At 39.9% G+C, this 12,674-nt stretch overlaps 1 protein-coding gene across 1 annotated transcript in view; it reads right to left on the reverse strand.

The window, feature by feature from the left end:
* ufsp2 (ufm1-specific peptidase 2) overlaps positions 1–12,374 on the reverse strand; it is a 23,907-nt gene extending 11,533 nt beyond the window's left edge. The window contains exons 1-2 of the mRNA XM_084155694.1: positions 12,270–12,374; positions 1,004–1,073 (exon numbers count right to left, since the gene is read on the reverse strand). Coding sequence (XP_084011820.1) covers positions 1,004–1,073; positions 12,270–12,272 — 73 coding nt within the window. The 5' untranslated portion in view covers positions 12,273–12,374. The remainder of the gene's footprint in view (positions 1–1,003; positions 1,074–12,269) is intronic.
* Positions 12,375–12,674: the final 300 nt, after the last annotated feature.

Genomic DNA, 12,674 nt, shown 5'->3' on the forward strand with positions numbered 1-12,674 from the left:
ATGCTAGGTGTCTTTTTGTAGCATATTGCTAGTATGTTCACTATAAGGTTTACTTTTGTAAATCACTTTCCCTAGAATAAACCTTTGTAAATCACTTTCCCTAGAATAAATAAGCTCAGCGAGTAGATTGGTGGACGCTTCTTTTTGCTCTGGACCGCTTGCATGTATTGCTCAATTGCTCGAGTTGTGACTTCGGGGAGCGTGGTAGTACTTGAATGAACGGCCAATCATATTGCTCAAATACAACTAGCATGACATTTATGCGTGTGGTCTTCAATGGTTTTCAATGGTAGACTACAACAGAGCAGGTAAATGTTGAACTGGAAAGCAAAAATGCTCTGAAAAGTTGACTAGATCCAATGACCCAACATGTTTTTACTGGCCCCGGGCCAGGGGGCCATCGTTAGCCTAATGTGTGACCCTGCACATGAAAGAAAGTACATTAATGTGCCAGAAAACAATAGGCTAAGTGGACTTCGACTCATCGTTACCACATTATATGGGACGTGTAAATTCACTCACATTATATGGGACATGCAAATTCATGCTCTCTTTCGCCGTATAAAGACATTTGACTGCAACCACAGCGCATACAACACACACCCAGGTACAGAGAGGGGGGACAGACAGCAGACTGTCAAACCAGCAGTGTCAAACCATCGCTCACTTTGTGACTGACAGGCACCTGTCCTATCATTAGATCACTAGACGATGCTTATCGTTAATTCTAGCGGGATACGGCTCAGCAGACTTTTTTTGGACTAGCGAATTGAAAAGTAGCCTCAGGGTGCAAAATGTGTAGAATTGCAGGAAATAAGCTTTAAAATTGCAACATTTTCTTTTAGCCGCATGACAAAATGTGTAGAATAGCTTTATAAAACTGCAAATGTTCCTCTCGGCACAAATCGCAACATGTTGAAATGCAGGAAGTTAGCCGATCCACCCAACCCACCCCCACACCCCCACACCCCAAATGTCAATACTAATATGAATATCTACATACCATCTGTGCTGTCCAACTGGCACTTGAACTCCAGAGACCCTCTCAGGCGTAAGAGGATGTTTCCGACAACCTACATAATGATAAAGTCAGAAAGTTAAAGCTGAATCTCTATAATTTCCAGAAGTAATTTATGAGCGTTAAATAATATAGCCCATTATTTTATTTTTGGAGATGACTTACGAATACTTTGATCAATGGGATAGTACAACTGCCTACTGTTATCATCACCACACAAAAAATATAGGATTTAGCCATTAGGCCTACTCCATTGTTGATGTTTAAGTTGTTGATGTAGTAGCCTGTGTGTGAAAATGTCACAAATTTGTTGGTGGGCCAGTCATGCCAAATATTGAGCCCCTGTCAAAAAGTCACAACTGGATTCGAGAAGCTATTAGCGCCCGTTGCTAGGGCCGTTGCTAAAACATGCCAAATTCTGCCAGGGCTACATAATGAAAGAAAAAAAAAAAAATCGATAGCATTCGTTGCTATGCTGGTTGTTATGTTCTGATTGTTCTGAGGTGTGTGGAGAGAGAAGCGCGTGCGGTCAAAAGACAGGGGAAAAATGCGATCATTGTTACAGGTTATTTACACTATTTACAATATGTTTTAGCTTTAAATCACACCGATTATTGGTGAATAAAGTACAAAACATGATCCATGCATGGGCATTGATGTTTATTTGCAAAACTTGATTGCAAACCTTGATTTAGCTAGCATGAGCATGCTGCAAGCAAGCTTGGACACTGCAAATGATGGATGCAAACACTACTATGAGGTAAGACCACTTTTCCAAATCTCTTTATTTAGCTAGCTTTGTTTTGTTTTGTATTGTATTATTTGTGTTTGTAGAAATTCAGTTGATTTAAATAGCTCTCTCTTATACTAAGTAGCCTATGACAAGTGTTATGACATGTGCTATATCAGCTGTAAAATGTTATGAGAAAAAGGTGAACTCATGACATCAGATTGTACCTGGGTCTACCATTAGAGAGGCTGGTTTCAGACTACAGGCCTAGTCAGGGAAATGCATATGAGAAGGACCTGTATTAGTAGATCATAGGAAACCCTGTTGCAGTGAGGTTATTTTTTAGCAATAACAGTACCTATTGAATATCAATATGTGTGTGTAAATGAATTGATTTCTTGCTGAATTACTACATTAATGATAGGTAGTTTATCCTTTGTTTTTCTTGTTCCATACCAGGCTGCAATGGTGTGGGCCTGTGTCAAACAACTTCCTCCCAGCAACAGAAATGCGAGCTGAGCTTTCAAAAATCACATCAGGATGCAAGACAACTAGCCTTGATATTTTCCATGTTTACATTGCACAAGTAATTATCTGATTATGTAAACAATGTTTTTTGCATAATGTCTCAATTAAAAGCAGTATGTTGCCCTTCTTTTTTAAAGCTCCATTCCTCTGGAATCCCTACCATCACTGCAGCGAGCGCAACTTCAACCATGTCAATCAGTAAATGGTGAGTGACAAACAAGTCCAAATGACTTTCTCTCCCTGTGTCGTCTTAATCTGCACTAATGAAATATCTGGACGATGTAAAACCTATCATCTTTCCCTTCTGTTTGAAACATGGTTATAATGATGCCTTTATAGTTTATATTTTAAGTGGTGTCATATACAGTGCATTTGGAAAGTATTCAGACCCCTTGACTTTTTCCACATTGTTACGTTAAAGCCGTTTTCTAAAATTGATTAAATTATTTTTTTCCCTCATCAACCTATACACAGTACCCCATAATGACGAAGCGAAAACAGGTTTAGATTTTTTTGCAAATTTATGAACAATAAAAAACAAATAGCTTATTTACATAAATATTCAGACCCTTTGCTATGAGACAAAATTGAGCTCAGGTGCATCCTGTTTCCATTGATCATCCTTGAGATGTTTCTACAACTTGGAGTCCACCTGTGGTAAATTCAATTATTGACTGGACATGATTTGGAAATACACACATCTGTCTATATAAAGTTCCACAGTTGACAATGCATGTCAGAGCAAAAACCAAGCCATGAGGTCGAAGGAATTGTCCTTAGAGCTCCGAGACACGATTGTGTCGAGGCACAGATCTGGGGAAGGGTACCAAAAAAATTATACAGCATTTAAGGTCCCCAAGTACACAGTGGCCTCAATCATTCTTAAATGGAAGAAGTTTGGAACCACCAAGACTCTTCCTAGAGCTGGCCGCCCGGCCAAACTGAGCAATCGGGTGAGAAGGGCCTTGGTCAGGGAGGTGACCAAGAACCTGATGGTCACTCTGACATAGCTTTAGAGTTCCTCTGTGGAGATGGGAGAACCTTCCAGAAGGACAACCATATCTGCAGCACTCCACCAATCAGGCCGTTATGGTAGAGTGGCCAGACGGACGCCACTCCTCAGTAAAAGGCACATGACAGCCCGATTGGAGTTTGCCAAAAGGCACCTAAAGACTCTCAGGCCATGAGAAACAAGATTCTCTGGTCTGATGAAACCAAGATTGAACTCTTTGGCCTGAATGCCAAGTGTCACGTCTGGAGGAAACCTGGCACCATCCCTTCGGTGAAACATGGTGGTGGCAGCATCATGCTGTGGGGATGTTTTTCAGCGGCAGGGACTGGGAGATTGCTCTGTTCATCTTTCCCTCGATCCTGACCAAAGTACAGAGATATCCTTGATGAAAACCTGCCCCAGAGCACTCAGGACCTCACCTTCCAACAAGACAACAACCCTAAGCACACAGCCAAGACAATGCAGTAGTGGCTTCGGGACAGGCCTCTAAATGTCCTTGAGTGGCCCAGCCAGAGCCCGGATTTAAACCCGATCGAACATCTCTAGAGAGACCTGAAAATAGCTGTGAAGCGACGCTCCCCATGCAACCTGACAGAGCTTGATAGGATCTGCAGAGAGGAATGGGAGAAACTCCCCAAATACAGGTGTGCAAAGCTTGTAGCGTCATACCCAAGAAGACTCAAGGCTGTAATCGCTGCAAAGGTGCTTCAACAAAGTACTGAGTCAAGGGTCTGAAATGTTTTATTTGTAATAAATGTGCAAAAAACATTTTTTGCTTTGTCATTATGGGGTATTGTGTGTAGATTGATGAGGGGAAAAAACAATTAAATCATTTTTAGAATAAGGCTGTAATGTAACAAAATGTGGGAAAAGTCAAGGGGTCTGAATACTTTGCAATGTCATTGTACTTCTATGTATGTTATCCTGTTATTAATGGCACTTTGTATTCTGCTCTCTCCTAGAGAAACCACACATTCACTCTTCCACACCCATAGTTATGAATCAGTGGTACACGCAGTAGACTTCCTAGTGATCAACCCATAGCCCTGTACATACTCTGCCTGTTATATACTGTTATTCCTCCAAGTAATCTACAAGTCAACTGTTCACAGTGCCTTGCCATCATTGCGTTCTGACTGACACCCGGGGGCGAACACGCCCAAACCAAACCAGCAACCTAAGATTAATACAGTCCTTTAGCCCTTACAGGCGAGGAACTTCAGATATTCTCCTCCAATCCGTTTTTAAAAGGAGGCGAAGAGAGAGGACATGAGTCATCCAAAAAAGACTAATTGAGAAAGAGCTTATCCCTGAATCCCAAATCAACCTCTAGCCCTTACACCCTATACACTTGTGTAGACCTGAGCGGATTGGATAGGTTTAAGCTATGTGGGGATAATTCAACCTGGCCTGGATCTACCTGTAACCTGTGTGTTTTCCTTCTGCATCCTTCTATGCCTCTGTCTCTTTCCCTTTTAATCTGCTCCTGTTCTTCAGGATCTACGGGTTCTGCCATGCTCTGAGAAGCCTACCGTATCCCTTCCCCAGACCTGGATCCAACTTATGTCCTCCATGATCAACCACCCTCCAAGATCCCACTTTTCATTACATTATCTACAGCTACTGTTAATGTCATGTGGTTTGATCTAATCTGCTAAGGGACCTGTGGTTGACATATCATCCTGGGCTCAGTGAGATACACAGATGCACTACATACACTGGACTTTAAAGTCTCCCTCTTAAAGTCCACCTTCTGAGACTGGCTGCCTGTCAAGGGAAAGTGAGAAGAGGCACCCACCTCTTCTCTATCCCACACGCCAGAATTCCCTTTCTTTTTTTTTTTTATCACCCATACCCTACTTCTGCCAAGGCTGCCCCCCTCTCATATGTACTTCACTTGTCATTCATACTTCTGTTTTGTCAACTAAATTCTATTTTATTGTTTATGTGTTGATGTTAGCCTATACTCATGTATTTCAGTCTATAACTGCCATGTGGGTATATTAAATAAAATCAACAAGTTCATGACACATCTGTTCCACAAAAAAACTACTTTTTCATATTTCAATCTTAAATATTGCCCGTTTCCCTTCCCCCAACAGGCTGTTCATTTAATGATTTGTTGTATATCCCTTTTGGTACTTGTGAGTTCAATATTATTCAACTGTCTGTTGTGTCCTGAATTATATTCAACCACAAGTGTACTGCGTATTACTGAGCTATGTGGTGGAGGAAGGGAGGTAGGGAAAAAATAATCATAATAGGACTAATAGCATACTTTAGTAAGACTAGACAAGGGAAGCTCAAAATAAAAATATGCCAGCCAGAGGAGTCAGTGTATGACTTGAACTGATATGCACATGAAGTGTTAATAACTTCATGGGAGCTCACTTTGCGATCTTAAAGGTAAATTAATATGCAGTTCACACGTTTTCTTTGCCATTTCAAAAACTAAGAACTGTTTAAGACATGACGACTTTTAATGCTGTTGAAATATGAAGGTACCCAAAAGTAGTTCAAAGTCATCTTTATCTTAATCAGCTAAATTGTTGCGGATATAAGCAATGTTTATACAGCAGGGATGAAAATAATATCATTTTGTTTGTAATGACCTCCAAAATTCCATGCATTAGCTCATCACACCGTTGATATAGCAACGGACGCTAATAGCTTCTCGAATCCCACTGTGACGGTGGGGTGGGGGGACTTTTTGGCAGGGGGACACTATTTGGCATGACAGGCCCACTCTTTTATGGTATGCCTATTAGTCCATGAGCCAGGAGGGGAGGGGCCAAAGATGTTTCAGTGATTTTTTTTAAGGTCTATGTCCGTAAAGTTGGGAAATGTGTGATAGCAGTGCAGCAATGGTAGCTTTCTGCGTGTTATCACGTTCTGTGTGATTTTACCCTATGACAAACAATGTCAGTATACAACAAGTTATTGCTCACTTATACCCTTTAATCACATATAATTGGAAAGCTTAGATTCACAGCTATCCATCAGACACATTCTCAGAATGTTCAAGTCAACAGAACTTAACTCTAGGGTACGTATCAGAATTACCTGTATAAATGGCTTTTAAAAAGAAAACCCTGATACATTTTAAACATTGCTTGACAAGTGGTTCTGAAAGGTCATGAAATTATATACAATATAACCAACTTTGAAAGCACCAGCTACAACTATTGTTTAAAAAAAAAATCGCCTTTTTTGTGGCATTGACATTAAAATGTTGGAAGCTTAGCCATAGAATTCCATGTAATGGGGCAGCTACAGTGGGGGAAAAAGTATTTAGTCAGTCACCAATTGTGCAAGTTCTCCCACTTAAAAAGATGAGAGGCCTGTAATTTTCATCATCCAATTTTTTTCCCCACTGTATGTTTTTGGAATGTACATTTGGTCAGAGGCACACCCTAGAACAGGGTTTGAAAAAGATGTGTAGATACAAGGCCATCACAGAAGCCTTTCTCCAATATGGCCGCCAAACAACTCAATGGGGTCTAATTGGACCATTTCACATGACCATATCTGTATGAAATATAATTGTAGTATGCCCAAACATGTTCATAGTGATGTAGAATACACAACCACATGATCCAGATGAATCTCTGATTTCTGAACATGTTATGATCAATAACTGCAATATTTCCTCTTCAAACATGTTTAAATGGATATGCACATGTGAATAGTAATGGATGTGAGCTGATTAAAATGATATACAGAGCTATCCTAGTAGCTGTTTTCATTATGAGGTCTATAAACCTGCCCCGTACATTCCATTACAATGTATACTGAACAAAAATATAAAATGCAACAATTTAAGCAATTTTACTGAGTTACAGTTCATAGAAGGAAATCAGTCAATTGAAATAAATTCATTAGGCCCTAATCTATAGATTTCACATGACTGGGCAGGGGCGCAGCCATGGGTGGGCCTGGGAGGGCATAGGCCCACCCACTGGGGAGCCAGGCCCAGCCAATCAGAATAAGTTTTTCCCCACAAAAAGGGCTTTATTACAGACAGGAATACTCCTTAGTTTCATCAGCTGTCCGGGTGGCTGGTCTCAGACGATCCCTCAGGTGAAGAAGCCGGATGTGGAGGTCCTGGGCTGGCGTGGTTACACATGGTCTGCTGTTGTGAGGCCGGTTGAACATACTGCCAAATTCTCTAAAACGATGTTGAAGGCGGCTTATGGTAGAGAAATGAACATTCAATTCTCTGGCAACAGCTCTGTTGGACATTCCTGCAGTCAGCATGCCAATTGCACTTTCTCTCAAAACTTAAGAAATCTGTGGCATTGTGTTGTGTGACAAAACTGCAAATATTAGAGTGGCCTTTTATTGTCCCCAGCACAAGGTACACCTGTGTAATGATCATACTGTTTAATCAGCTTCTTGATATGCCACTCCTGTTAGGTGGATGGATTATCTTGGCAAAGGAGAAATGCTCACTAACAGGGATGTAAACAAATGTGTACACAAAATTTAAGATACATAAAGCTTTTTGTGCGTATGGAAAATGTTGGGGATCTTTTATTTCAGCTCATGAAATATGGGATCAACACTTTACATGTTGCGTTTATATTTTTGTTCAGTATAGTCAAATCCAATGTTGGGCCTGTTGAGGCAAATTATATTACTGCAATGGCCCCATAGTACAAATACGTCTTAATTTAGAGAACTAAATACATTTAAACTCAGTTTTTCACAAAACCTGACATTTAATCCTAGTAAAAATTCCCTGTCATAGGACAGTTAGGATCACCACTTTATTTTAAGAATGTGAAATGTCAGAATAATAGTAGAGAGAATGATTTATTTCAGCTTTTATTCCTTTCATCACATCACAAGTTTACATACGCTCAATTAGTATTTGGTAGCATTGCCTTTAAATTATTTGACTTGGGTCAAATGTTTTGGGTAGCCTTCCACAAGCTTCCCACAATAAGTTGGGTGAATTTTTGCCCATTCCTCCTGACAGAGCTGGTGTAACTGAGTCAGCTTTGTAGGCCTCCTTGCTCGCACAAGCTTTTTCAGTTCTGCCCACAAATATTCTATAGGATTGAGGTCAGGGCTTTGTGCTGGCCACTCCAATACCTTTACTTTGTTGTCCTTAAGCCATTTTGACACAACTTTGGAAGTATGCTTGGGGTCATTGTCCATTTGGAAGATCCATTTGCGACCAAGCTTTAACTTCCTCGAGATGTTGCTTCAATATATCCACTTAGTTTTCCTTCCTCATGATGCCTATTTTGTGAAGTTCACCAGGCCCTACTGCAGCAAAGCACCCCCACAGCATGATGCTGCCATCCCTGTGCTTCACGGTTGGGATGGTGTTCTTCGGCTTGCAAGCCTTCCCCTTTATCCTCCAAACATTATGATGGTCATTATGGCCAAACAGTTTTATTTTTGTTTTGATATAGGACTCGTTTTACTGTGGATATAGATACTTTTGTACCTGTTTCTTCCAGCATCTTCACAAGGTTCTTTGCTGTTGTTCTGGGATTGATTTGCACTTTTCGCACCAAAGTACGTTCATCTCTAGGAGACAGAACGTGTCTCCTTCCTGAGCGGTATGACGGCTGCGTGGTCCCATGGTGTTTATACTGGCGTACTATTGTTTGTACAGATGAACGTAGTACCTTCAGGCGTTTGGAAATTGCTCCCAAGGATGAACCAGACTTGTGGAGGTCTACAATTTTTATTCTGAGGTCTTGGCTGATTTCTTTTGATTTTCCCATGATGTCAAGCAAAGAGGCACTGAGTTTGAAGGTAGGCCTTGAAATACATCCACAGGTACACCTCCAATTGACTCAAAGTATGTCAATTAGCCTATCAGAAGCTTCTAAAGCCATGACAATTTTCTGGAATTTTCCAAGCTGTTTAAAGTGAAATATAAGTGAAATAATCTGTCTGTAAACAATTAAAAAATTACTTGTGTCATGCACAAAGTAGATGTCCTAACCGACTTGCCAAAACTATAGTTTGTTAACAAGAAATTTGTGGTTGAAAAAAATTAGTTTAAACAACTCCAACCTAAGTGTATGTAAACTTCCGACTTCAACTGCACGTGTAATGGTATGCTCCTCTCATCATCATCATCATCATCATCATCATCAGGTGAGAACTAATTGTCATTCCTATGGAATTTTACAAAGTTCTAGTCCTGTTTTATGAAAACAGTTTATAGGATAACATAGTACATCATTTTAATCAGCTCACATCCATGACTATTCACATGTACATATCCATTTTACATGTTTGAAAATGACATATTGCCATTATTTATAATAAATAGTCAGAAATCAGTGATTCAGACAGCTTTTTGGGCATATTCTTACAACAATTATGTGAATAATTTCACATCTGTATACACTACCAGTCAAAAGTTTGGACACACCTACTCATTCAAGGGTTTTTCTATATTTTTACATTGTAGAATAATAGTGAAGACATCAAAACTAAGAAATAACACACATGGAGTCATGTAATAACCAATAAAATGTTAAACAAATCAAAATATATTTTATATTTGAGATTCTTCAAATAGCCACCCTTTGCCTTAATGACAGCTTGCACACTCTTGGAATTCTCTCAACCACAACCAGCTTCATGAGGTAGTCACCTGGAATGCATTTCAATTAACAGGTGTGCCTTGTTCAAAGTTAATTTGTGGAATTTCTTTCCTTCTTAATGCATTTGAGCCAATCAGTTGTGTTGTGACAAGGTAGGGGGTATACAGAAGATAGCCCTATTTGGTCAAAGACCAAGTCCATATTATGGCAAGAACAGCTCAAATAAGAAAAGAGAAATGACAGTCCATCATTACTTTAAGACATGAAGGTCAGTCAATATGGAACATTTCAAGAACTTTGAACGTTTCTTCAAGTGCAGTCGCAAAAACCATCAAGCGCTATGATGAAACTGCCTCTCATGAGGACCACCACAGGAATGGAAGACCCAGATTTACCTCTTTTGCAGAGGATAAGTCCATTAGAGTTACCAGCCTCAGAAATTGCAGCCCAAATAAATGCTTCACAGAGTTCAAGTCACAGACACATCTCAACATCAACATCAACTGTTCAGAGGAGACTGTGTGAATCAGGCCTTCATGGTCGAATTGCTGCAAAGAAACCACTACTAAAGGACACCAATAATAAGAAGAGACCCGCTTTGGCCAACAAACACGAGCAATGGACATTAGACCGGTGGAAATGTGTGCTTTGGTCTGGAGTCCAAATTTGAGATGTTTGGTTCCAACCGCCGTGTCTTTGTGAGATGCGTGTGGGTGAACGGATGATCTCCGCATGTGTGGTTCCCACCATGAAGCATGGAGGAGGTGGTGTGATGGTGTGGGAGTGCTTTGCTGGTGACACTGTGTGATTTATTTACAATTCAAGGCACCAGCATGGCTACCACAGCATTCTGCAGCGATACGCTAATCCCATCTGGTTTGGTTTTAGTAGGACTATCATTTGTTTTCAACAGGACAATGACCCAATACACCTCCAGGCTGTGTAAGGGCTATTTTACCAAGAAGGAGAGTAATGGAGTGCTGCATCAGATGACCTGGCCTCCACAATCCCCTGACCTCAACCCAATTTAGATGGTTTGGGATGAGTCGGATGGTAGAGTGAAGGAAAAGCAGCCAACAATTGCTCAGCATATGTGGGAACTCCTTCAAGACTGTTGGAAAAGCATTCCAGGTGAAGCTGGTTGAGAGAATGCCAAGAGTGTGCAAAGCTGTCATCAAGGCAAAGGGTGGCTTTTTGAAGAATCTCAAATATAAAATATAGTTTGATTTGTTTAACACTTTTTTGGTTACTACATGATTCCATATGTGTTACTTCATAGTTTATGTCTTCACTATTATTCTACAATGTAGAAAATAGTAAAAAATAAAGAAAAACCTTTGAATGAGTAGATGTGTCCAAACGTTTGACTGGTACTGTATATCTGGCACACCTGGCTCATATGGTTGTGTATTCTACATCACTATGAACATTTCAATCTATTTTTGGGCATACTACAATTATATTTCATACAGGTATGGTCATGTGGAAATGTCCAATAAGACCCCATTGAGTTGTTTGGTGGCCATATTGGGAAAAGGCTTCTGTGGGGTTAATGCATGAATTCTGTTATGGCCCTGTATCTTATCTTTTTAAAACCTTTTTCTAGCTATGTGTGTGCAATTTGGTGCCTCGACTACCAAAGTTACAATCCAAAAACAGCTTCCCCATTACATGGAATTATATGGCTAAGCTTCCAATATTCTAATGTCAATGGCACAATATGGGCAACCTTTTAAATAATAGTTATAATAGCAGTTGGTTTCAAATGTGGTTATATTATATACAATTTGAAAGGTAATTCCATGACCTTTCAGAACCACTTGTCAAACAAAGTAAATTTTTTGTCAGGGCTTCCTTTTTAAAGCCATTTATACAGGTAATTCGTATGTACCCTAGAGGTCAAATATCTGTTGACCTGCACTTTCTGTAAATGTGTCTGATGGATAGCTGTGAATCTAAGCTTTCCAATTATATATGAGCAATAACTTGACATTGTTTGTCATATGCTAAAATCCATATGAGAAAAATGAATGGGAAAGCTATCATTGCTGCACCGCTATCACACGTTTTCCAACTCTAGGGACATAGTTATAGACCTTTTAAAAAAATCACTATGAGACATCGTCGGCCCAAATTTGGGGGTCTGGCTCATGAACTATATCAGAGAGTTTAGCTTCAGAAAATACGCTGTCTCCTTACGAAAAAACTTCAACTAGTTAGCTACAGTAGCTACCGCGTTAGTTAGTTAGCTAGCTAGCTACCTAGCTAGCCACCACTGACTGACCGTATCGTATGCTAGCTAGCTGGCTACTTTCATGTTTTGATGTCATGGGATATGTGGCAAGCAAAACATGAGCAAATTTAAACATGGCAAACATATGCAGAATTCTTTCATGTAACACTTACCATTCTATAAGCTTCAAAATACGATAAATTGTACTGATTTCTTCGTTATGTAGACCCTCAAACAGTGAAGTCAGACATGTTTATTTTCATGTGACGCGCGTCAATGTGGCCCAATCAATTACATATTCGGGAAAGATAACTCCGCCTGCCTGCTGTGTGGTTTATCACAGCCACAAATTCAAAATTATTCGGTGTTGAATTAGTATGAATTCATGAATACAAAATGTGCTTATTGGTCTTAATTTAAGGTTAGGGGTTTTGTATTTGTATTTTTTTCCGGATACCCATTAGCTGCTGCCAAGGCAGCTTCTACTCTTCCCGGGGTCCAATCACAATTACATACAATAAAACAATACATAACACAACACATTATTACACACTACTCTACCATAACATATCTACAAT

This window comes from Coregonus lavaretus (genome assembly GCF_964263955.1).
Source record: "Coregonus lavaretus genome assembly, chromosome: 38".
NCBI lineage: Eukaryota > Metazoa > Chordata > Actinopteri > Salmoniformes > Salmonidae > Coregonus > Coregonus lavaretus.